General features: G+C 57.0%; 4 protein-coding genes across 10 annotated transcripts in view; 2 read left to right on the top strand and 2 right to left on the bottom strand.

The window, feature by feature from the left end:
• SCAI (suppressor of cancer cell invasion) overlaps positions 1–7258 on the bottom strand; it is a 32508-nt gene extending 25250 nt beyond the window's left edge. Inside the window, exons 1-2 of one of the 5 annotated variants that reach the window (XM_048965802.1) lie at positions 7147–7258; positions 6577–6621 (exon numbers count right to left, since the gene is read on the bottom strand). Coding sequence is in view for 1 of the 5 variants with exons in the window: in XM_048965800.1 (XP_048821757.1) it covers positions 6577–6621; positions 6731–6783 (98 nt within the window). In the remaining 4 variants the exon portion in view is untranslated. The other 4 variants (XM_048965800.1, XM_048965804.1, XM_048965801.1 and 1 more) reach the window with 4 other exon arrangements.
• RPL35 (ribosomal protein L35) lies at positions 7239–8665 on the top strand. Its single transcript, XM_048965805.1, has 4 exons — positions 7239–7346; positions 7547–7683; positions 7897–7978; positions 8445–8665. The coding sequence occupies exons 1-4, from the start codon at positions 7344–7346 to the stop codon at positions 8592–8594; spliced, it is 372 nt and encodes a 123-aa protein (XP_048821762.1). The 5' UTR covers positions 7239–7343; the 3' UTR covers positions 8595–8665.
• A 5986-nt stretch (positions 8666–14651) lies between these two features.
• Positions 14652–20853, bottom strand: OLFML2A (olfactomedin like 2A). The gene is made up of 8 exons (XM_048966331.1): positions 20560–20853; positions 17431–17691; positions 17244–17351; positions 16894–17079; positions 16555–16801; positions 16248–16466; positions 15980–16165; positions 14652–15864 (listed from the first exon to the last, which is right to left on the bottom strand). The coding sequence occupies exons 1-8, from the start codon at positions 20623–20625 to the stop codon at positions 15263–15265; spliced, it is 1875 nt and encodes a 624-aa protein (XP_048822288.1). The 5' UTR covers positions 20626–20853; the 3' UTR covers positions 14652–15262.
• A 320-nt stretch (positions 20854–21173) lies between these two features.
• NR6A1 (nuclear receptor subfamily 6 group A member 1) overlaps positions 21174–25349 on the top strand; it is a 65988-nt gene continuing 61812 nt past the window's right edge. For 2 of the 3 annotated variants that reach the window (XM_048966404.1, XM_048966403.1), the window contains exon 1: positions 21194–21289. In XM_048966404.1, the coding sequence (XP_048822361.1) occupies positions 21223–21289 (67 nt within the window). In that variant the 5' untranslated portion in view covers positions 21194–21222. Of the gene's footprint in view, positions 21290–25349 lie in introns of all 3 variants that reach the window. The other variant, XM_048966405.1, reaches the window with a different exon arrangement.

The raw sequence follows: 25349 nt of genomic DNA, 5'->3' as shown, positions 1-25349 counted from the left end.
CTTTATTTTTTTTAAGTTATGTGTCACTTACATCACAGACGTTTCCACTTCCCTGTGGTTTGCTGTCTTTTGGCTAAAGTTTTCCAGGCTCAGTTGGAAGGGAAAAAGACTGCTCAAGTCAAAGACAAGCACTCCCAACCAGCCTGGTACTCAGGCTCAAGCCTGCAAAGCAAGGCATGCTTTGTGAATGGTGAAAGAACACCCTCGCTGAAATAAATCACGCTAACAATGAAAGCCAAGCACAGATATGTTAAATAACTGTATTACATGCACATCTCCTTAGCCAGATGTATTACTCAGCCAGGATTACTTAGCCTGCAATTCAGCTGTCTGCTGAAGAGCGTGGTCACAGCTTATCCACTGACACTTACAAGGAGACAAAACCTCATTCCATAGAAAAATTAGTGATCCCACAGCTGCATGGCATTCGGTACAGATGGAAGCTGAGGAGCATGTCACCTCTGTGCATGCAAACAAGGGGCTACAGCTACACAAGCAGAGCTGGCCGGACATGGTCCCTCAGCTCCTGACAGCCTTTGTACAGCCTCTCCTTTGCTAAGCCACAGCTCCTGCTCAGCAGCGGAACCACGAGTTCTGCCTTCCAGTCAGCCAGGACAGCCACATTATATGAAAGTTAGAGGACAAAAGCTGTGAGTACCTATTAGTGCTTTCTCTACTTCACTGAAATGGTCAATCGAAAAACACATTCCTCTCACTAGAGATCAACACTAGACTTCGAACTCTCATCTTGTACTGCAAGAGGTGAGCAATACTTATACAGACATTTGCTGCACATTTGCTCTGCCCTTTAACAAAGCAATGAAAGCACACAGCACTGAACGTAAGCGATATGGAGCACTGATACTTCACCTGTGTGACAAGCAAACTGTCTGACTTCAAACCAGAACTTCGAATTTTAGACATTTGTACTTCAAGCCATCGCTTCCATAAGCAACCTTACGATTTCCTAACCTTAGGCATGAATAGATATTTCAGAAGCAACCCTTCCAGAAAGCAGAATACCTCACATGTGTAGCAGGTGATTTTGTGCACTTTGCAAATACTCTCTCTGTGGAGTTCCAGCCTCTCATAGATAAAGTTGAGATGTTAAACGTTCACACTATGCAGATAAACAAATGTATTATTATCTGGAGAAGTAATCAGTGTGACCCAGTGAGGCTTCTCATCTAAAATTAGAACAAGGATTCGTATTTTATTTCAAGCTCCAGTTGTTTTCATCACTGAGCTTTCAGCTCTGTCCCTTAAATAACCCACACACAACCTTCAGAACAGGACAGTGAATGCAAGCCTAATACGACCCAGGACGCTTGATGCTGGGAAGGGGAACAGGAGGGAAAGGAAAATAATCTCTTCTTTGGCAAAAGCACTGCTCCTGTGTTTATCACCCACCTACCTGATGACTGCAAAGAGAAAACCAAGCAGTGAACGAGATTGGGTTGGGGTTGGCTGTGCTGATCAGCCTCTAACCTGAGTACCAGAACTCGTATTTCTGTGACAGATGTAACACAAGGCAGTACCTGTCACATGAATGACATCTCCCAAAATCTTGCCGATCTGGAGTTTCATTGCTTGCAATGAATACAAATGGCAGGACAGCAACACCCACCAAAAGGAAAAAAAAAATCACTGCCTCTGCATTATGCCAACATTCTTTCCCACGTCACCCTCAAAGGAAAATCAAACAAAAAGAAGTTGCTGTTCTATGATGGATGGACCAGTGTCACACTGCCATCATTGGCCTGGAGAAATAAGAGTATCTTAGTTCACAGCACTTGCCTTTGTCAAGCAACACATCTACATTTGCTGTTTGCCTCTCTTTCCTTCTACAGACGGGCATTCTCAGCTCTCGTGTTTTCTTCCAGAGCCACAGTGCATGTTTTGGGCAAACCAACTGCGTGTCTCCATGTCATCTGCTCAGTGCGAGTCCTGACGTGACACGACAGCAAGCACTACCAACCCGAGGTCCCATCCTGCACACCAGCCCGGCGCAGCCTCACCCTCGCCCACTGTCAGCAGGAGCCTCAGGACGCCCAGCAGGGACACAGCCAACGCTCCGAATTCTGCTCCGCTCTGGCACAAACAAACCTGAATATTGAGAATGCAATGCCACCCGTATGATGTTAGTTTCAAATAAGTGCTTAATCTATTGGATCAGGTTTTGTTGTACGTTTTTTGTTGCTTACAGCACACCTGTTTGTATCCAGAACTGCGGCTGTGGCAGCTGTTCCTCCAGAACAACACAGAGCCATTCACCAATACCACACCACAGAGACAGAAATCTGTCCCTGCTTGTGCTCCACATCCAGGGATCATCCAGACCCCATCCCAGCACCAGCTTTCCAAAATCCTCTCTGGGCAGGCTCGCTTTTACACAGGGCACCATCACGGGGTGCGACTGTCCTGTTCCAATTCCCTTCATGACACAGAATTTTTGCTTCTCTCCTTTATGTTCTTGCCAGTGGCGATCTGTTCCACACTTGTGCTCTCCGTGCCCTCTGTGATCCCCCTTTCACTACAGTTCACAACCTCTTGTGTATAGGATGTTGAAAGGGCAAAGGCTAAAAATGTCCTCCCAGCTGGGCCTCTGCCCTCGCACTGAGGGTGTTTGACCAAACACCCTCTTTGGTTTGTTTGTGACCAAAGATGAGCTCAAGCTCAAAGTCAGGCCGAGGCAGAGCTTCTGGGCTATCAGAGTCCAGGGATCCCAAATAACGGTTCAGAAGGAATGTGGAGGAGGATGCACCTATTTCTAAATTCAAAGAGTGACTCTGCAGAGGTGCCTGCACGCCACCTACATGGTGCTTAGCAGTCATTTGCTCTGTATGAAAGAGCAGTAGGAAAAAAAAGATCAGGCGAGCCTGCTCTTGGCAGGGGTGGGAGGGAAAAGGAGAAAAACACCATCAGCTGCTGCAGGCTGAGCCGTGTGTATTTACATTTCACAAGCTAAACCATTTAGTGGTTTATTTACACACAATGTGCTTGGAGCAGCTAAAATGCCAGTTGTGTTTTATCTTGATTTTGTGGCAATGCACATAAGCCCTAAGAGCACACATGAACAGTCTGCAAATGAAACACAAACCTTACACATCTGGAAACATCCACAAACCAATACAACCCAGGGTTCAAAGGCAACCATCAAGTCACAATAAAGCAGTGCATGCTGAAGGAATTGCCCAGCCCCATCTAACTTTCATAACCAAGACAACCTACAGCAAGGCATAGGGGGCCCCGGGTCCCTCTGGGCTGCCCCTCCATGTTAGAGCGAGGAGGGAGCTGCAGCCAGCTCCATTTTATGCACATCTGATGGCAGGACGCCAACACAACTGTTGACTGAGCCAAATCTGGGCCCCCTTGAACTAAGCCATCACCTAGAGCAGTGTGGAAAAGCACATGCCTCTTGTGCCTGCAGCGGCCAAGTTCCTGAAAAGCATCCGAGTTGCAAGATAGCTGTTTTTTTTTCCCTTGACTCAGAAGAGGACTGATGTGTTAACTCTTTTATATACGCTCCCAGCTCAAAACTGAAAGGTTGCTATATGATGGAACCTGTTGCTATGAGATGCAGAGAATCAGGAGAGTTCCTCACAGTAAGGCCAGCCATTTGCTAGATAGCCCAAATGGCAGCTTGGGCCAACATGTGAACCCACAGGCAGCTGTCATTGCACGCTCCAGCTTGTCAGCGCTCTCAGCCAAGGTGCAGGTGGCTGCCTTCCAACAGGAATCTCATGCTGACAACAGAGAACGCAGCACAGGCGAGGGACAGCATTTTGGTCAGGTCGCTTTTACCCTCCTTCCAAACTGATTCTTGGCAGTGAGCTGCCAGCAAGCATAGGCACTGTACAGAGAGCATCACTGGGAATTTCTCCAGAGTAAAGACTGCTCCTGAACCATTACCTGGCAGCAGAGAAATCCCTCTGCTGACTGCTGCTTTAATTATATAGAAAATCAGCTTCTGGTCCGTGTTCCATTATAGTAGTAGCAATAATTAAAAGTACTTGAAGCGAGGAGTCCTCTGAACCTGCTGTTCCATCCAGGCTTCTTGGCATCGCACACTTCCCTTCTTGACTGATATCCTCAGGGAACCAGGCCGACGGTTATTCTGCTCTGCTCCTGTTACAGGACTGTACTGCACTCTCTCAGCGCATGTAAGCTGCTAGGTAGTATTTGTGTTGGCAGCTGACTCGCATACCTCATGGAACCAGACCTCCATCTGACCCTCCACACAGCTCCCACACACAACTCGGTCCACTCCTTCAGACAGCTTCCTTCTGCTGCAACACACGCCGTTCCTGTGCCCAGCCCGTCTGAAGGCTACAAATCCAGAAGAGAGCTGATGTGCTCACAACGAGCAGCCGGGCTGCAAGAGGCAAGCCTGCAGAACGTCTTCACACAAACCGACTGAAGAAAACGAGGGCAGAAATTGCATGTAAATGTCCTGGTTTTTCTCCTAAAAAGCTTGCTCTAACTAAGCATTTCTGTAAAAAGAAAACTGAATTTTCTGGAAATTCTGTGAAAAAAAAAGACACCAACACACAGATTTCTGTGATAAAACTGGTAGTTGTATTTTGTCTTTCTCCTTTCTTTTTATTTCCAAGAATATAGCCCAGCCTTAAATATTTAGGCAGTAACATCGCCTCAGAAAACACTTTCACACCAGAACTCTTTCTTCTTGCCTAAATGACACCATCCATAGCAAAAAACAAACCAAAGTCATGTGTCCAGATGATCAGATTCATCTCTGCTACCCATTCACCCTGTGCCTATCAACATCTCCATTTAAAGCCAGCAGAGCTAAACCAGAACAAAGCGATGCAGAGAACAGGAGTGCGACGGCCGCAGTCAGCCCAGGGCTGCAGGCACTGCACAGCGGAGGGAGAGACTCCGATGCCCCATCCCCCACCTCAGCAAATCCATGCCTTCAGTGCAGCGTTATGGAAAACATCTCAATGTAGAACTCACTCAGACTGTGAAGATTTCCAACATTCTGAATTGGCATTCATCATTTTATTACTTCCTTCCACCAAATAATACAGTCATACGGAAGTGCATAACACAAACAAGCTGTACACTCTTTCCATTGGTGAATACTTGCAGCATTTTATCTCTTGTAAATTTAGATCCTCAGGTGAACTCGGCAAACAAAGAACACAGACTGTATCATCCTTATATGTAAGGGCTTTCCCCAGTTTGTCATCTTTGTGGGAAAAACTTCCAACGCCTGGAAAGGAAACGGATTGTCGACTGAATTTTGACTGCGTGTCGTACCTACATTTCAAAATCATACAACGATGACAATTGTGTAGCACAGTCAAATATTTCTTCTCTCCATCTGATTCCCGTGAATAGCTTTTATATATCCTGCAGCAAACTCCCAGCTATCACATTTGCGTATGCTATCTGTATTATTTCAGCAGCTCAGACTAGAGAATTATTCTCTTCTCATTAAGTGACTCGCCATTTCTCTGAACAAAATAGAACTCAGTTTATCAACAAACCTTAGAAGAGGCCGACTTACCCATTTCACACACAACACACCTTTTCTCCCCATAAGATGAATTACAGCCAGGTGCCACACTCCTCGCTTCTCATCGCTCCCCGCACCGTCTGAGCGCAGCCACAGCAGTTATGCAAGGAGGTTCACCCAGGGTGACAGACAGCACCGCATCCGCCTCCTTCCACAGCCACGCCAGGTCGGTCTCCCACCATTCCCAACGACTGCTCCCAGCGCTGCAGCTGTGCCGCTTGTGGGAATGGTGGGAGGGCACGTGCATGCTGGGAGATTCACTTACACCAGCATCATCACCATCACACGGGCCAGCGGTGCTGCTCTGCATCAGCTTAGACACGACACTGAGATCCACGGCTTGCCTTTGGGCAGCTCTTGCAAAATCTGGCCTTTCTATGACAATGGCTCCATTTTGCAGGTCAGAGGACTAGGATTACTTTGCCGAGATAAGCTCAGAGCCCTTTTATAACACTACAGAAGCATAATTCAGACAGACAAAACCACGTCCTATTCTATGCGGCGAGAGATCGAGGCCAGACCTAAAACCCGACGACGGACGTTTTTCCAGGGCAGACTTCAGCGTTCGCGCCCACACGGGCAGTAACAGAGCCGGTAACAGCGGGGGTCGGCGGGACCCGCGCTCAGCCGCCGGCCGCGAGGGCATTCCGCAGCACCCGTGGCCCCGAGCCGCCCCGGTACGGCGCAGGAACGGGCGACGAGGAGCCGCCGCAGGGAGCGTCAAACCGGCACAGCTCCGCCACGGTTCGGGGACGGGATCGCGGAACCGCGCCGCACCCGGCGGACCCTGCGGAGGGGCGGGAGCGGCGGTGGGCACGGGGAAGTCAGGTCAAAACAACTGCCATCGTTTTGCCAACCGAGGCCTAACCCCGCCGGTGTGGCACCGGTGCCGCGGCTCTCCCCTGCCAGACGCACAGCCCGCTGCCCCCACCCCTCCGCGGCTCCCCAAAGGGAGGTGATGGAGATGATGGAGGTGACGGAGGTGATGGAGATGATGATGGAGATGCCCGCGGCCCCGCCGCCCGCCGCCTCACCTGGGCTTCCGCTTTCGGCGGGGCTCCTCCGCCGGGCCGGCAGTTCTGCGGGGACGACACAGCGGTGAGGGGCGCGCCGCCGCCGGGCCTGCTCCGCTCCGCGCCGCCCGTTCCTGCCCGCCCCGCCCCGACCGCGCCGCTCCGCCCCCCGCACCTGGAGGCCGGGCCGCAGCGGGGCAGGCGCTGCCGGACCGCTCCTCTCACCATCCGCGCCGCCCCGGGCGAGGCCACCGGCGCCACGGCCACCGAGGCTCGGGCTGCGCGGAGCGCGGCCGCCGCCTCGCGCCGGTCCCGGCCGGCCTCGCCCCGCCCCCGCTCCTTCCCGTTGGGCGAACGGCCGGGCCGGCGGCCGCGCGGTCCTCCGATTGGCGGAACGGGCCGTCGCTCTGCGCGGCCCTTCCCTCCCCGCGGTACCGCCCGTTCGGCGGGAGGCGGCCGGCGCGCGGCAGCGCCACCCTGCGGTGAGGCCGGGGAGGCGCGCAGACATCCGGGCCGCTCCACATCCCGCCCCGCATCCCGCCGCGCGCCCCGCCCTCACGTCCCCGCCGCTCCCGGGGGCGACCGCCGCACCTCGGTCGGAGCCGCAAAGGCGGCTCCGCGCTGACGGCGACCGCGCCGGCACCGAAGCGCCGCCGCCCCGCCTTCTCCGGCCGCGTCCCCGAGGGGGTGTGGCGGCGCGCCGCCCCTCCTCCTCCCCCCGCCTATTCGCGGGCTCCGCCGGCACAGCCCCTTCCCTTTTCCGCCCGGACCGCGCCGGAGCCGCCATCATGGTGAGTGCCGCGGCCCTGTCCGCTGCCATCCGCCGCCATCCGCGGGCCCTTGGCCGCCCCCACCCGCCCCCGCCGCGGCACCGGGCTCGGGATCGCCGCTATTGCGGGGTGGGGGGGTCGGGTCAGGGCGGGCGGCGGCGCGGGGCCGTGGGGCGGGGGAAGGCTCGGGATGGGGCTGACGGGCTGCCCGCCGCCCGTAGGCCAAGATCAAGGCCCGAGACCTGAGGGGGAAGAAGAAAGAGGAGCTGCTGAAGCAGCTGGACGACCTCAAGGTGGAGCTGTCACAGCTGCGGGTGGCCAAGGTGACGGGCGGAGCCGCCTCCAAGCTGTCCAAAATGTGAGTGCGGGAGCGGACCGGGGGGGGGGGGGAGGAGAGGGAGCGGGGCCGGGGCTGCTGCTGCTGTTGGTGTTGCTGCTGCTGCTGCTGCGCCAGGCGGCGGAAGCGGCGCGATGCTGACTGGCTGTCACGTGGGCGCGCTGCTGCTGGGCGCTCCGGTTTGAAATGTCCGCCAGCCGCCCCTCTGAGCTGATCTGTTGTCATCCTTCGCAGCCGCGTGGTGCGTAAGTCCATTGCCCGAGTCCTGACCGTGATCAATCAGACTCAGAAGGAGAACCTGCGAAAGTTCTACAAAGTAAGTCTGCTCTTCTGCTGTAGTGGTCGCTGTTGTCCGGTCACAGTGGCGGCCTGCAGCGGCCTTCCTGTGAGGCACGGCCTGCTTCTGGAAGGAGCGGTTCCTGCAGTGCAGATACTATTAACTAAGTGTTGGTTATGCTGCAAGCGACTGAGGGATTCTTTCTCTCAAGGCTTTTTGGTTGCTTTCCAAATGTTACTTGTTAAGAATTTGGATTGTTTGGAAAAGGAGAGAAATAATGTTTCAAGAGGTAAGGTTCAACCTTACAATCAATTTCTCTGAGTCAAAGTTAATACAGCTGGTACAGAAGTTGTTATCAGCTCATGTTTTGCAGCAGATAGCTCCAGTTAAAAGAAATTTGAGGTGCTGCTGTGAGTCTATGTGCAGCTTGGCTCTCTGTGTGCTCATGCTGCTGATCCCTGCATTGCCATCTCTTGACCTCAACTCTCATATGTTTTGAAAACAGGGCAAAAAGTATAAGCCTCTCGATCTGCGGCCAAAGAAGACTCGTGCCATGCGGCGCAGGTTAAATAAACATGAAGAAAACCTGAAGACCAAAAAACAGCAGCGAAAAGAACGTTTGTACCCTGTCCGAAAATATGCCATCAAGGCATAAGAGTGCAGCGTACCAGAAGTTCCTAATTGCATTGGCCGAGTATGTGTCATTAAATAGAACTTTGTTTGGAAGGTGTCAGTGGTGGTCTCTTGAATAGCGGTGAGATACAGATGTCATCAGTTTCGTGGAGAGAAACAGGATTTGCAGTGCCTCTCTGAGCTTTTACTGTTAATTAATCTACTAACACAATTTGCAGCTTAAGATTATTTTTTCTTTGTGAAGAGTGAACAAATGAATACAGATCTGTGGTTTAACTTAAAGTGTAAGGCAAAAAAATTTAATTTGAGGTTCATTTAAAATCAGAACTGCACAGTTTACAGTCAGCTGGGATTCATTGCTTAAGGAGCTCTAGAAAAAAAACATTTTTGTCTTGTGCCAGAAATTACGTGTTGTGGAGGTGAGCTGCTTTGCTGAGGGGTCCTAGTGGACTTCCTTGAAACTGCAGATTTCCCTGGTCATCTGGAAAGCTGTGGTGTCACTTGCGCTGCAGCCTCTTCCAGCCGCTTTTTTTAACCTAGTATCTCCAGGGAGTAGAGCAGATACACGTGGCCCTCTGGTCTTGAGAAAAGGAGACCTGGGAACTGCAGCATTGTAGCTGAAATCTTGTCTTTGCATAATTACCTAGAGGATCCAATCTGCTCTACGGAGTCTGATTAGGGGCATGCTAAAGGATGACGCATTGCTTTGGAGTTCAGCACATAAACACAGATTTCTGAGGTTGAGCAGTGTGCTGTTCTGTGCTGCTCTCATTAACAGTATCACAGGCATTGGATAGCAGATCCCAAGCCTCTCGCACATAAACCAAAAGGTCTGTTGTAAGATGTCCACGATAAGTTGTAGCAGCACTTTCCTTCCAGATGGTGCAGGGCTGCAGAGGGATTGCAGTAGGTGCCTGCAGGCAGATGCTGTGCTCACCCAGAGAGTTAATAGTATAAAGATGACCCATTTCTAATAGCATGCAGGGCATTTCTTTTAAATGAGAATTGTCCTGTCAGGCCATTGCTAGCATGCGAGATGGGAAAGGAGGAAATTTGGTTACAGTTGAAGAGTTAGGATGGCATGAAAGTTTCTGACCAAGCGTGTGCATTTGGAAGCTGATTGCAGTGAAACAAAATACAGCAGCCAGGGCAGAGAAAGCTGGTTCAACCAGAATATTGTTACCTTGAGAGTTTGTAGGCACTCCCCCATCTCAGGGTTCCAAACTTTAACCTGTGAAGCACAGAACTGGTTAAGTGGATTTTCTGTCCCCTGCTGGAGTCTTTTGGAGCCCAGCATTCTGATTTTGCAGGCCTTTTTTGGTTCTGATGTAATGAAGAGTTGCCCAGTGCTGTGATGCAGCAGCGATGGCTTGTGTTAGTGAAGTTGATGTATTCAAACAGAATTCTGTACCCATCAGGGAGTCCTTCCAAAAGATTGGATCCAGATTCTGTTCAGGGAAAAGATCTTAATTCTGCCCGCTGAACTCAGCATACATATGAAGGATTTTTAAGCCTCAAATAAATTGTAACCAGAGGTCTAATTATGTGTGGTAAAGTGAGTTTCCCATATATTGAGCTCTTAGGAGGGATGGCTTTACAATGATGCTAATATTGGCTGTGTGATCACTTTGTTCAGAGCTCAGTGTGGACCTGAACATGATATGTTTGGCACTAAAGGAGACCCAGCCTGGCAAGCTGTGGGCTCAAGCCCTGCAGGGGTCCAGGCTGCTGAAGCACACTTTAAGATGGAGTATTGTGTGTGGGAGCTTGGGCTCCGTGAGGCTGATACATTGCCTAAACAGAGATGGGGTTACAAGGTAGGTTGCTTCCCATTTCTGAATACCCTGCAGTGGCCAGCAGCAGCCCATTAGGAGAAACAGGAGCTTTTGACCAGTGCCAGGAGCCCGATGCCTGAACAGGGAAGGAAAGGCTGCTCCTGCGTCCTGGCAATTGGGCAGGCTGTGCTCAGGTGAGTTTGGGCTTTTCTGGAGAGGCGTTCTGTGCCCCAGCACTGCTAGGGGCAGCACTAAGCCTGATGGCTCTTGGCAGCATTCCTGTCACGGAGGAGCAGACACAGGAGACGTTGCCCTGATGGCCCACAAGTCCTGTCCTGAGCACTGGGGTGTAAATTCCAGACTGATGTATGATCCCAGGAGCTGACTGCCTGTTGAGAGGAGCACGAGCTGTGCTGTGATTTGAAAGAAGACAGGGAGAAGCTGAATGCAGAGCTGGAGGCAGCATCAGAGTATGCTTCACGTGTCGTGGCTGCTGCTGTCTGCCCCCAGCCAGGGATGTGACAGCAGCACTGCTTAGGGAGGATCTTTATAGAAGATCCAACGGGCTGTCACTAACACGCCATTTATTAGTCAGTAATGGGGAGAAAAAAAAAACAGAAAGAAACTTAATTACCAGGCACTGAATATCCCAGGGGAAGTCACAGGTTGGGATAGCACTGCTGTGCTCAGAGAAGACAACTTACAGAGACAAAATTAACAGCAGCTTGAAGCTGCCATCACTGAACGTCTGAGGTGGCAGCGCAGTGTGCTGCTGTTTGTGTGTCTGCAGTTCCACGAGGCGCAGTTATGAGCAGTAACTCTCGTTCCTTCCCTTCCCTGAGCACAGTGCTTCTGCTAAGGGTTCAGGTAGGGAAAGCATTTGTTGCTGCCGTCAGAACAAGAAGGATGTGCGTCCCCGGCCTTCGTGCGGAGCTTTGCGGGGCCGTCAGCAGTTCGTGCTCGTTCCCCCTTACCTGAGAGTCCCAGAGGACGGCTGTGTTGTCCCAGCTCTCTGACGGCAGCTGTTTGCCGTCGGGTCTGGGGCGCACGCGCTCCTGCAGGGTCCTGTGAGTGCCGGCGGTGCGGCCCCCGTTGCGGTGCGCAGCTCGTGCCTGGACCCGCGGGTCGGAGGCCGCTGCTGCCCCGCACCGCTCAGAACGAAAAGTAGCTGCGCTGCGCGGCGGTGCGGTCTCGCGAAGCGCCGGGCAGAAGCGGCCGTCGGGGCAGAACCTGCGGTCGTTCGCGGGCCCCGCGGGGAAGGAAAAGGAGGATGGTGTCGGCGGGGGGTCCGCCGGGGCGGGGTTCCCTCTTTTCGGAGTGGCAGCTCTTCCGGCGGCGGCGAGGAGCGGGGCACGCGCCCACCTCCCGCCGTTCCTCTGCAGCCGCGCACCGGCCTCGCGACGAAGCGGCCGCCGCGCCGTGCCGGCTCTGACCGCGGGGCGGCACCCGCGGGGCTCGGGCGGAGCGCCCTTCCCGAGCGGCCAGAGCCGGCTGCCGCCCACGGGATCGCGTGGCCCCGCACCGAGCGAGCGGACGGCGGGCCCTCGGGGTGCGGGGTGGGCGAAGCGGGAGCGGAGCTGCGGGCCCTGCCGGCCGGGCCGGAAGGCCCGAGGGCCGTGGGTGCGGTGGGAAACCTTCCCCGTGCCGCTGCAGAGGCTGAGCCCAGGCCCTCACGTAGCGGGGACGGTGCGGACAGAAGGGTCAGGGAGGGCAATAAAAATAGACCGCTGCAGCTGGCTCCATCTTCAAAGCACGTTTGCAATGTGGGCACAGCACCAGAACACGCTCTCATCTGCTGCCTGAAGCACATTGCTCATTCCCCAGATCAGCAGCCCTGGCCAGACGTAAGAAGCAAGGGAAGGGCTCGTTCCCTCTGTCGAATTCTCCAGGTGCTGTGGATCCCATTGGCATGGCACTGTGGCCTCACAGTTCTCAGTGATGCCCAGAGGGGGGTTGTGTATGGCAGGTGGCCATGGAAGTGTGCTCTTTCCCCTACAGGAGGAGTAGCAGCCTTCCTCGTATGGCCTGGGGCTGGCACGGCTGGTGGAGCAGGAAATGGCAGCTGCGCACATGGAGCTCTGGAGTTGGAATGAGGGCTGAGGTGCTTGGCACAGGGCTGGTCCCCTCTAGGGGTTCCGGTGTGCCTGGAACTGCAGATCCAGGCAGGCACTGACCTTCCATCAGCCACAGTAAGGCTGCCTCCAGCTGGGAGAGCACCTGGAGCAGGGCCCACACTGAGCATGGCACCTGCACCACATCCTGCACACAGCCCAGACGGTAACTGAGAAGGAAGCAGAGAAGGTTGAGGAGAACCGGGGCTTATTTGGTTCACTACCCATCCTGCCAGTCCTCTAAGGATCAGTTTGTGCCCTGCTGACCAGAGGGTGTTTGTGGAGCAAAGGATGCTGTTCATGCAGCCACCCCCCACTCGGCCCCATCCACCCTTCCCTGGGTGCTGCATCACCGTGGCCTCGGGCCCTGCAGTCCCGCCGTGTTCCCATCTCAAGCTACATTTGCTGCTCGCTGCCACGCGGAGGGATTTTAATCTCTTAATCACGTTATGAGCAGAGGTGGTGCTGGGCTCGCACAGGAGGAATGTCTGGAAGTCAGCTGCGTCTGGCACGGCAGGAGCCCGTCCTGTCCCAGCCACGTGTCCTCACCACAGCCTGCCTGGTGACATCTGTCCCACTTGGCCCTGCCTGGCCAGCAGCACGAGGACGAGTGGCACTGTGCAGACCAGAGGCAGGCACGGCTGCATCTGGCCCAGCTCTGTGGCGGCACCCAGGGAGGTTTCAGGCATCACTGAGCTGCGTGTTCCAGCCCTGAAAAGGAGCTGAGAGGCGGCTCCGTGGCTGCAGCTGTGGGGGAGCGCATGGCACACAATAGCAGAGAAAGGCATCAGGGTGACTTTCAGTTGAGAAGAAGACAGAGCGGTGGGAGGCCGGGGAAGCCCGAAGAACACATCATAATAACTCCTCGGGGAGACAAAGGCCCTTTGTTTTTGCTCACTGCTGGTGCTGTGTCAAGCAGGAATGGGGCAGGCAGCAGGGATGCTTCGCAACGCCCACACCGAGCAAAGCCTCGGGATGGGGCGGTCGGGGGTGAGCTGCAGATCCACGGGACTGGGCTGTGGTGCCCAGGTGGGGCAGGGAGCCACTGGGGAAGGACTGCTCTCAGGACACGTCCGTCACTCGGGCGCAGAGCTCCTTGTTATCTGGTGCTAATGGCAGCCCGGGCATGCTCTCAGAGGGGCGCTTCGCAGGAGGCCTCGAGGCTGCAATTAGCCAGTACTGCCCTCCAGCCACGCGGTTCTCATTAACCTCACCCTGGGAGCTCCCCCCTCCCCTGCCCCTTCAGGCGCCACGCTCCCTCCTCTTGCCTGGCTCTGGGCAGCGGGACGGAGGTGCCGGTGGCACCGCACACAGGTGCCGTGCGGATGCCCGTGGTGTGGGAGCGCTGTGGCTGGGGACACGGTGCGGCCGTGCTTCATTTTTGCTGTTTTTTCTCCCAGCGGGAATGGAGAGATGCCCCTAACCCCAACCCATCGCTGGATTGGTGCAGCAAGAGAGCACAGAGCAGAACGGCAGCCCCCGCGGAAGAACAACAAAGCCCTGGAATTAGAGATGTGCTGGGAGTTTACTTTACTGCAAAAAAATGTCAGAAATCTGTATTGTTTGGACAGGGATTTGCTGGGGATCGTTAGATAAAAGCCTGGCAGGGACCCAGCCAGGGGGAAAACAGTCAGGCGGCTCCTTTCCCGCGGCGGGGACTGGCGGCTGAGCAGGGGATGCGCCGCACCGCGCTGAGCTGCCCGGCGGTGGCTGTTGGGCTCCGGGCAGGAGCAGGGCCGGGCAGGACGTCCTGCGGCCCCGGGACGGAGCCGGGCTGCCTTGCGAGGTGCCATCCTGGGCTGTTCCCAGCAGGAAGCTTCAGCCGTGCCCTGGACGCGTGCTCTGCCCCAGGGCTGCTCTCGCCCCTTTGCCACCCGGGGCCCCCTGGCAGCGTCTCACTTGCCAGATTTTGCAGTGGGTCGGGGCAGCTGCGGCCGCATGTGCCCACGCTCAGCTGTTCTCCTCTCTGTTCAGGTTGTAGTGAGAGCAGATTTCCTGGCACCATCCCAGCTCCCAGATGTTCCTCCTCAGGCTGCAGCTCCGACCTGGAAACAGCAAATTCCTCTTTTTTTCCTCAGGACAAGCCAGGCTGTGCTCCTGGCGCTCAGTGCCTTCAGGACGCGGCCATGGCACAGCTGCCAGGTGCCAGCCCAGCCTGGCTTTGGAAGGAAGGACACGGTCAGACGACGTGGCTATTTATCTGTTACTTTTTAATACTGTTCACTTCTAAATTGACAGAAACCAAGCCAAGCAATGCCCTGCTGGGGAGGAGCACAAAGGCTGCAGCTCCCTGGCCCATCCCAGCCTGGTGTTGGGTGCTGGGTTCAGGCAGGGCAGAGCGTCACACCAATGCTGCTGTGCCAGCGCACAGCTCCTGTGAATGCATTTAAATAACAAGCTAACGGGCTGCAAAAGCAAAGGCATCTTAATCGCGTCTTCTAAAATAGCAATCAGTGGCTGTTCCTCCCAGCGAGGCAGCACCCAAGTTGCACCCGCCCTGCAGGACGTGGTCCCTGGGCCAAGAGCACCCAGAGCTGCAGCAGGAGCGGGGCCAGGCTGGGTGCAGCCACTCGGTGCTGGGGTGGGCGCCTGGTGTGGGGACCCACAGGGCTCTGCTCCTCGCCCTGCCCCAGGGCTTCCAGAGCCGCCGGAGGTGGGACGTGGCCCAGCAGCCACCATGTCGTGGGGGTGTCCCCTCACCCCGGCGCTCCCCCAGCCCGGCCCCAGTGTGCTGCACACTGTGGGGCTTCTGGGTGGAGAGGGCTCTTGGGGAGCTGGGCTGTCCCCGCGGCCCTGGCCAGCACTCAGACCACAAAGTGCAGCCGGTATGTCATCTGGTGGCCGTTGTCCCAGGCGTAGAGCACCTTCTCCTTGGGGTTGTAGTCAACCTGTGTGGTGAAGGCATACTCGTTGAAGAAGGGCAGCCGCAGCTCTGCCTCGGTGTCTGTGTGTGTGTCGAAAGCATAAGAGATCTGCCCCTCCTTCTGGCTGGAGGTGTCCACGGCATACAGGATGCCGCAGATGATGAAGCAGTTCCCGTAGGCGTTGCGCTTCAGCCCCGTCCTCCAGGTGGTCTCCCTGCGTACTGACAGGTCCCCGGGGTCCAGGCGGCTCAGCACGATCACCTCCTGCTGCGTGTAGTCGTCGTCCGCCGAAGGGTAGATGACCCAGAGCCCGCTCTCATCCACTGCAAAGTCGATGTCTGAGTGCCCCCTCCACTTCCAGGGTGTCGTGTCCTCGTACACCACGTCATGCAGCAGGGCCCATCCCGCCACATAGCGCTCCTTCAGGTCGTACTTGATGATGTTCTTGGTGAAGGCGCGGTTGTAGTAGAAGGCGCCGCGGTACACCACGTGTCCGGTGCCGATCCAGTTGTAAGGCAGCTTGTAGAGGTTGCTCCAGCGGCCTGGGAGGGGTGGGAGGCATTCAGAGCTCCTGGTGACCACAGCCCAGGCACGGAGCTGTGTCCCGTGCCGGGGTCACAGAGAGCCTGGAGGTCCTGCGCCACAACCAGCCCTCACCCTGCTTGAAGTTCTCCAGGCTCCTGAACTCCACCAGGCTGTTGCCATAGTAGTAGTTGGTGACATAGATGCGGTCATCCTTGGCCGCCGGGTCCTTCATCCAGGCCCCCTCATTGCGCCCGTAGCTGTGGTGCTCCGTGGGGGGGTCCACTGAGCGGATGGTGCCTTCGCACTCCACCTCCTTCACTGCAGAGGGAGGAGGAGGGGAGGAAGGCTCAGTGCTGCCAGAGACAGTTTGGAGCCGCCTGCACCACCCACCTTCACCCACCTCTGTTGGGCACTTCAGGGCCCCCGGTGCTGACAGCTCCATCCCCGTGCGCGGTGCCAGGGTGGCTGTGGGCAGTGGTGCGCGGGGCCGGGGCAGTGCTGGGTGCAGCTGTGGTGTGGGGCACTGGGGGCTCTGCACGTGTGCTAGGCTGAGCCGGGGTGTCCGCGAGGCCCCGCTCCTGCTGCCGCTCGGGCACGGCCACCACCCTGGCAGTGCTCTCTGTGCGGACATGCGGTGGGGTCAGCACTGGCCATGGGGACCCATGGGATGGTGCCCGCAGCCTCACAACCCCAGCCTGAGCACTCACCACGGCTGCCGGCCGCCCTCTGCACCTCTTCCACCTGCCCGGCCTTGTAGTAGGTGATGCCCCGCACCACGGTCTGCTGCTGCGCAGGCAGCTTGGCCTTGGCCGTGGGCTGCGGGCCCCCTCTCTTGGCATTTTCCTTCTTAGGCTTCTCAGGCTTTAGTGGTTTCTCCTTGGGTGTGCGGACAGGCAGTGCCTTGCGGACAGCAGGGAACCGCGCCGCCTCCTTCCCACGGCTGCCTGCTGTGTCCTGGGGGAACCCAGTCAGAGCCCTCCAGCCCCTTCCCACGATGGAGCTGTGGGCACTGCTGCAAGCCTGCAGCATGGTGGGGCTGGGGGTACCTGTGCTTTGCTGTCGGGAGCGGCAGCAGCGTCCTTCTGCAGCAGCTGGTAGCCCAGGTTGGAGATCTCCTTCTTGATGCTGATCATGATGTCAGAGTAGTTCTCATAACGCTTCATCTGGTCGGCGAGGTGCAGGACGCTCTCCTTCATGATGTTGTTGTCCCGGCTCAGGTTGGTCTTGATGGTCTGGCAGAGAAACAGAGAGGGAGAAGAGAGGAAGAGGAGAGTAGGTGTGGAGCCACAGAGGAGCCCGCAGCATCCCCAGAGGACCCGAGCAGCCAGGTGACACCTGGCCACAGTTTGTGGTGCTGCTGGGCTGGGTGCATGCACACAGTGGGGAAGGTGCTTACCTCCTCCAGCGTGTTCATCTGGGCCACCACCTTACTGATGTAGGAGTGCACCTTCATCAGGTCCATGCTGTAGAGCGTTCCCTCCAGTAGGTCCACCATAGACTGCAGCTGCGGGGGGAGAGCCAGGCTGGGGTGGGGAGCACAGGGCCCCAACCTATGGCTGTGGTGCTGTGGGGCCGGGAGCTACCTTGAAGAGCTCAGGTGCCTGCTTCTTCAGCTTCTCCATCTTCCATTCGTTCTCACAGGGGTTGAGTGAGGAGGGCGGCGCAGTGCAGGAGCACTTGCAGTCAACCCCTGAGCTCACTGTCTCCACAGTGTAGAAGTCCTCCACACGTGCGCTGCCATCCCTGACGCGGCTGCAGGCGTCCTTGCTGAGCGGGCGCAGGATGCACTTGCAGCGGCAGTCAGAGCCCTCCGAGGTCATCCGAACCTGGTCCTCACCCAGCGCCTGGGGGGATGCAATGGGGGGGATCCCGTTGCCACCGCTGGGCCCCTTCCACTGCATGTCCCTCCCCAGAGGCTCCTGGCCACAGAGCACGGCCCCGACCCAGGCTGCTCCATCCCTGTCCCCCACCAGAGTGACAGTGACAAAGCCCAGAGCTCCTTGCCCACGCATCAGGATGCCACATGCCCAGGCACACAGTGTCCACTTCTGCTGCCATCTCCAGCTGCTGGCCAGCCCCAGGCAGGCAGCTCTGCCCTCAAGTGCTGCAGCATGGCCGGGGGAGCCATGGAGCTCACACCCCACACAGGGCCAATTGTTCAGCCGAGCTGCAGCCGCCCTGGGGTGAGCTCGGCTCTGCAGATGGGCTCCCCCACAGCCCACTGCGCATCAAGGGCTCCCTTGTTCCCACACAAGGCCCTGATGCACGCTAGCGAGCCCAGGGTGCTGTCGGCTGCCTTTTCCAGATAAGGAGCTGCTCTCTCTCCAGCCATGTTTGGGAACAATGCTCCCAGCACGCGGGCTCATGATGCTGTGCGTCACCCAGTGCAGAGATGGCTGCACTGCGGCTTCAGCATGGAGAAAACCACTTGCTCCTGTCCTGCACTGCTCACCACGTGCTGTGAGCAGGGCTGGAAGATGCAGCACAGCAGCTGCAGCCGAGATTTCTCCACCCTGGGCTAGCACCACAGCAGAATGACGCCAGTGGAGCAGAGAGGGCTGCCTGTTCTCTCACACCCATCCATGAAAAAAAAATCTTTGTCCAAGCTGGTTTTGGCTGAGACACTGGCTTGGAAAAAGTGGTTTGTGTGTGCTATAGGTTGTGTTGCAGGCTGCCTGAAGGGCACGCACTTCGCTGGGGGTCAGCAGGAACTCCTCTATCAGACCAGTCCTGGGAACACTGTGAGTTGGTAGGGCAGTGGCAGGGCCAATGCTCCATGGACACAGCTCCAGTGGGGAAATTGGGCAGTGCCTGCAGTCATGAACACACTGATCACTGCCACTGCCACTCTTGCCCGTGTCCTAGCGAGTCCCTCTGTGAGGGAATGCAGAGCTCAGTGCTGCTCTGGGGCTCAGGAAAGAGCAAACCCCGGGTGGTGGGTTTCTGTTGGGACTCGGGCTGGGCCAGGTGGTAACCTAGCTGGGTTGGCCAAGGTCTGCCCTTAGCTCAGCCCACCCCTGCAGCCCGTGGGCAGGAGCAGGTCCTGGTGCTGTGAGGGGAAGGCAGTGTCGGGACCTCTGGGAGTGTGAGGACCCTGCGGCCATGGATCAGTGTGACTCACTCTGGGAACACCCGGTGGCAGGGCTGGGACATGGCTTTAACTCTTGTTGTCCCATCCTCCACACCCCAGGAGTGCAGTGTGGCGTGGGAAAGGGCAGTGCTGCAGCATTTCTGCCAGCACTGTGCCTTCCTGACTCAGTGGTGGCTGAGAACAGTGACCAGCACTGCTCCTTCGGCCCCCCACAAGCCGGAGGCTCTCCTTCCTGAGGTTGCAGCGAAGCCCCTCTGTTTTGCATTTCTTTTCATAGGGAAACGAAGGATTCGGCAGCTGGGAGGAAACCATTGGGCTGCTGGCAGTGCTGCAAAAGGAACAGGATCTCGTCAACCTCTGCAGGGCGCCGCGGGCAGCGAGGGATGTGGGCAGGGAGCGGATCCCCTTAGCAAACACTGCAGCTCCAAGCCCCGCTGACCTCCCCATGGCCGTGTCAGCACTTGTGCAAACACGAGGGAGGGCTGCGAGCATCTCCCTCCATCTCTGCATGGGCTGAGCCAGCAGCACAGCCCTCCCAGACAGGGAACCCCGTTGCTGGCTCAGCCCATGCAGAAATCCACATGCACAGCAGCATCCCAAAACCATGAGAGCAGCAGCCCCAGCCCTCGCAGTCGTGCACCTTCCAGCCGGTGGCAGCTTCCCGTGGGAGCAGAGCAGGCCGTGCCATTTCCCTCCCATTGCTTCTTGGCAGCGCTGCTCTGGGGAGGAACGGGGCTCAGCGTCATGCTTAGGTGGGGCGTGCACAGTGCCGGAGCGCTGCTGTGCGTTGTTTGCGCTGCGCATGGAGTTGAGCAAACCGAGGTGGGAAGCGGCATTAGCTCCTACAGCCAGGCAATAAGGGAGCTCCTTTGCACGGGCGGTAACATTAATCCCCGTTCTGCCCTCTCAACGGCTTCCTTAAACAGGAACCATATGTTCTATTTATACATGAAAGGTTATAAACAAGGAAGTCTTAAAACAAGGTCCTCTCACTGCGGAGGTCGGTGTCAGGAGCATCAGCGGGGACTGTACTCGGCGTCCCTCCCTGCTCAGTGCGGGCGGTGCTGCCGAGGCCGGCGGACACCCAGCGGCTCCGTGGGGCGGCCGCAGCCCCGCTTCCCCGTGCCGTGTCCGTGCCGCGAGCCGCGGAACTTTCCCAGCGCTGTTTGCGTTTCTGGGACCTACGCAAAAGCGCTCCCACGAGCGCTGAATTTGTGCCATTTGGTGAAAGAGGGACCTTCGCCAATGAGCGACGGGCAGCGTTCGCCACGATGCGATTTCTGCCGGGGGGTTTGCGCGGTGAGGGGCCCCGCGGAGGAACCCCGCCGCTCTCCGCCCTCGGGCGCTCGGCACAACGCGGCCCGCCCCGACGCGCGGAGCCGTCGGGAGGCGGCTGCGGGACGCGCCGGCGTGCGGGACTCAGAGCCCCGAGCTCCGCGTCGGGAGCTGCCCCGTACGGCGCAACCGGTGCCGCACCGCAGGAACCCGCGCCGTCCGTCTCCCGAGCCGCGCGCGGGGCGCTTCTTCCAGGGCTCCGCTCGCGGCACCAATCCCCGCCCGACGGCTCCCTGGGCTCCGCCCGTGCCGCGCACCTGAGCCCCGCGTTCCGGCCGCTCCTTACCGTGACGGCGCCGCGCGCCGCGGCCAACGCCGGCAGCAGCAGCGCCGGGAGCAGCAGCGCCCGCATGGCGAGAGCGGCGCCGAGCGCCCGCACCGAGCGCCCGCTCCGCCCGGCCCGCGCGGGGAGGAGCAGCCCCGCCCCGGCCCCGCGGCGGCACCGGCCCTGAGCTTCTCCTCGTCCCGCCCCGGCGGAGTGCCCGGTGCCCGCCCTGGGGCCGGACGGCCTCGTGCTGCCCGCGGCTGCTTTCGCCGTGCCGTGCCCCGTTGCCCCGCGCCGCTGCCCGGCAGCCCAGCCCAGCCCAGCCCAGCCCAGCCCCGCCTCGCCCCCCCCACGGAGCGGAGTCCCCGCACCGCGCCGCCTCGAGCCCGGCCGCCCCCTAGCGCCGCACGGCCCCGCGTGGGACGGGGCGGGGCGGAGGGGCGGGGCCAAAGCGCTGCGGGGCGGGGCGGCCGAAGGCGGAGCCTCTCTCCCCGCGGGGATATCCGGCGGCGCGGGCGGACTACGCTTCCCGGCGTTCCCCGCGGGAGGCGGGGCGGCCCGGCACGGCCCGTGCGCGGCGCCCGCAGCGGCGGCTCGGGGCTGTCAGCAGCGCCCGGAGCGGCCATGGGGCAGCGCGGCCGCCGGGGCCCCTGAGAGCCGCCGCGCCCCGGCCCCGGCGCCGCTATGGAGCTGGAGCCGCCCGCGGAGCTCCCGGAGCCGCGCGCCGCCGCCAAAGGACCGCCCCGCAACGGTGAGTGCGTGCGCGGGGCGCGGGGCCGAACGCGCTGCGGGGCCGCCGGGCCGGGGGGCTCGGGGCGCGGGCCGGGCCCGGCCGCGTTGCGGGGGCGCGAGGCGGTGCGGGGTGGTGCGGTGTCACGTTGCGGTCCGGCCCGGGTCCCGTGGGGGCGCGGGGTCCGGCGGGGGCGCAACAAAGGCCGCGGCCGCGCTGCCCCCTCCCGGCCCCGCGCTTTGTGCCCCGGGCGCTGCCCCGGCCCTGAGCGCCGCGGGCGGGAATCCGCGCGGGGGGGGGGGGCGCGGCGCTCCGGGGGGCGGCGTCGCCCGGCGGCGTTGCCCCGCGCCGCTCCCGGTGCCGCCCCCGCGCCGCCGCTCCCCGCGTTTCGGGCCGCGCTCCGGGCGCCTCAGGCACCATTTGGGCCCTTTTACACTTCCAGTATGCAGCTGCCGCATCTGCACTTGAATGTCCCTGCCAATTTTTATGGCTTACGATTGCATTTTACCATCTTAAGGCACTTTTCTCTACAAAGGATTCTCTCGAACAAAAGGGGCTCCTTATCGGGCAGTGCGGTTTTTGCTGCCTTCCAGCGCTGCCCTGATGCACCCAATACTGAGATGTGACCATCCACGAATGTCCCTTGGGGCCGTGACCCTCAGCACGAAGTTGCTGGATACGTTTTATCTCCCTTAATTAGATGTTCAGTTGGATGAGAAGCATTACATCTTTTCTTTCGAACTTTCTGCCTTGGTTTGGGAGCTGATGCTGCCGTGGTCCCCATTCAGCAGCGTTAGCAGTTTGCCCGTGCTCACTGCTTTCCCTATAGAGATGTGGGACTTGGGGTCCCTTTTGTTTGCTCCCACTTGTTTCTTGCAGCTCGGTGCAGGCATTGCTGCCAGTACCTGCAGCCTGTCCTGCTGTTCCATGGGTGATGTAACCCTGGTGCTGCTTTGCCTCCAAAATCATGGAGTGCTGACGCTGTGCAGAGCTGCTGTGCGACCTTCAGCCTCTGCCTGGCCGGGTGCAGCGGGGCGATGGGCTCAGCTCTTTGCTGGCTCAGAAAGTACCTGCAAATGGCAATGGGGTACTGGCTGGGAGAGCTTCCCTGCCTAACAAAGGTTCCTAGTCCTTCTGGTGCTTCGAAGTCCGGTATCTATGCTCACTCTTCAAGAAAACAATTGAACTTTATGGCATTGTGTATAAAAGTAGGCTACGTTAGCAGTGGCTGTGTTGAAACCCATTAATGAACTTAAGCCCTACATGTGGCTCCTGGTTAACCCTGAGCGGACTGCTGGGGTGTGCTGCTGGCAGTAGGGGGGGAACCCCAGCACTGCTTTGAAATGCAGCCGTGTGGCTGTGGGTCAGCTGTTACAGCCTTGCTGTCGGAGCCGTATTTTGGGCACTCTCACCTTCTGAGAGGATTTCCCCCAGCATGTAACAAACACGCTCTGTAGTACCGCATATGGAAGGCGATGGGTGAAGTACGTTATTTTTCAAAGTCACGAGTTCGCGAGGGCGCCAATTTCTCCTGCAACAGAAGCAATTTCTTCCTGGCAGGATCCTTCTGGAGACCGCTTTCTTTATGCTTTTATTTGGTATGTTTTTCTTCTGTCAATAAAACATAAAAATAATCAGAGTGGCATCAGAGATGTTATGTTCAGTGGGATCAGCAGCAAAGCAGCCATCCGGAGTTGAGGCGATGTGTGCTTTGCTGTGCTGTGAGGCGGATGTGTCAGGAAAGCAGCAGAGCTCCTCGAGTTCCTTAAAGTCAGGCAGGTCTCGGTTTGCGTGAACCTTGTGGCAGAGAGAAGGGAGAGCTGAGGGACCGCAGAGATGTGCTGTGCTCTAAGAGAAGTCGCTGCTCGCGCCCTTCCCTTTGCCGCAGCTCTCTTAGAAATGTTACTGACGGTTTTAGTGGCTCTTTATGCTTGGTTGCTTTGCATCTGATGAGATAAGCCTTTGCCTAACAAAGGCTGCTTCGTGGATATCGCTGGGTCCTGGCTGACTCGCTATAAACATTTCTTTGAAGCTTTGGGAAGGAAAACAAATTGAGTCGTGGAATGGCATTGCTGCTAAAGTCAGACTGAATCCAGAAGTTATGGTGCGAGTTGGGCACGGTGCCGGTCTGTGTGGCAGGGATGGTCTCACACTGCAGTGACAAACAGCGCGGCTCTGCGCTCACTGTGAGGAATGAGGTCGGCAATTTAGGAAGAACTAATTCCTCCATTTTGATTTGACATTGAGATGGAAAAATGCCTCTTGGTGTGAAGTTGGAATTCAGTATTGATGGCTTCTGTAGATCATTAATCGGGAAAGGCTTCGTGCGTGTCTTTGTGACTGCGATGTGTGTTTGGCAGGAGTGTGACACTGCCGCAGTCGTTTTTCTGATTTTGCTACGAGGTGTAGAAATGCTCCACTACAGGAACAGGAGGGACTCTCCCGTTCAGGACAGCCCTCCTCCAGCTGTCGGGGAGCGGGGCAGTCCTGCTGCTGTGCCTCTGGCAGGTCGCTTTTGGTAGCTTTTTTCAGGAGGAGAATGAGGAAGAGGTTCAGTAAATTACTGTTCTTCTCTTTCGTGGTGGTGGCTTCAAAAAAAAAAATGCGTTTAGGCTGCATTCTCTGAGAATGAGAGCGCAGTTTATCCTGTTGATAAACTGCGTATTTAAATAAAGCCTTCAGCAGTGTAATCTGGGAATTCTAATGAAGTCATTTACATAAAGAATTGGCCCCGGATCTCATCAGATGGCTGCTGGTGAGCTGCGGTGCATTCTTTCCCTCCAGCTGTATTAAAGTGGCCTTTTGATCCTTCCTTTTTTTTTTTTTTTTTTTTTTTTTTAGCCTTTAACCACAGTGGTTATCACTTTGCGGAGTTAATTGAGAAAAGGAAGTTGGGGGACAAGAGCGCCCTTCAAGGTTTAGCTTAAGTCTTCATTATTGAAGTTCTAATTACCTCATTAAAAAAAAAAACTTTCAGATTTTACACTGAAATTGTTTTCGTAAAGGAAATGCACTGCCAGTAGGACAGCTTCAGTAAGATTCTGCACTGGTAAATGATTACCAATAACTTATCTTGAAAGCAGTGTGTCTGCAGTGCCTTAATGATGCTCCAGCCCTGCGATAAGGTGGCTGCGTGTACTGAGGGTGGATGGACCTCGCGTCCTTCAGACACTGCAGGAGTTGTTCTGCTTTCTGTTGCCTCATCATCCTGATGACTCCGTGTGAGTGCTGCTGCTTGGAGGCATTTCTGTCTGTGTGAAGGTGTTTTAAGCTGTTCTTTATTTCCCTCGTGCATCGGGGGGGAAAAAAAAAAAGCTAAAAACTCTCCCAAGCTGTAATATGAGGTGACTGAGAGCTGCTGCTGTGTCATTGCCTTGAGATACCTCCTCCTATTGAAACTTGGTGGGAGCTTTAAATATACCATCGAAGTATAATGTGGAATTCTGAAGCCTTTGAAGGATGGCTGTCATAGAGGTAGTAACAAAGCAGAGGACTTCTGGTCCATGGTGATCCTGCCAAATGCTGCCTATTCTTCCAGAAGGTTTCTCTTTCAGCCTCACAGCTGGAACTTTTTTTGTTTGGCAGTGTGTACTAAAAACTGATCATAGTATGTTGTTACTGTGTTACGTGTACTTCTGCTGTGAGATTATACATCCTACGAACAGCAGCAGAGCAGTGATTGTTCCTACCTGTGAATAACTTGAGTTATCAGCAGAGCTGTGCTTTGCTGTTGCACAGGAGGCTTTGCTGAGCGTTAAGGTTGGGTTTGTAACAGTTTGTGTGTCTAAAAGGAGCTGAAGCCCCAACTCCCACCAGAACGGGATCCCATGGCTCTGTGGTGGGGGGTATTGGCCTGGCTTGCAAAACTGGAGAGAAGCGAGGAAGCATCTGCTGAGCAAAGGACTATGTGAGCTCGTGTTCCTGCCTTTCAGCAACGATCTGAGTGTGCTGGTTTGGTGCATCCAGCGGTGCTTGTTGGCTCTGTGCAGCTTTTCTTTGCCTCCTTCCATTTTCCTGCTTACCTGATGCGTGCTCTATTGCCTTGTCATCAGCACGTGAGCTGATCCTTTCTGCTTCATCT

This window comes from Lagopus muta, chromosome 19, assembly GCF_023343835.1.
Source record: "Lagopus muta isolate bLagMut1 chromosome 19, bLagMut1 primary, whole genome shotgun sequence".
NCBI lineage: Eukaryota > Metazoa > Chordata > Aves > Galliformes > Phasianidae > Lagopus > Lagopus muta.
Note: the sequence above shows the minus strand (reverse complement) of the source record. Positions and strands in the feature narration are given on the sequence as shown.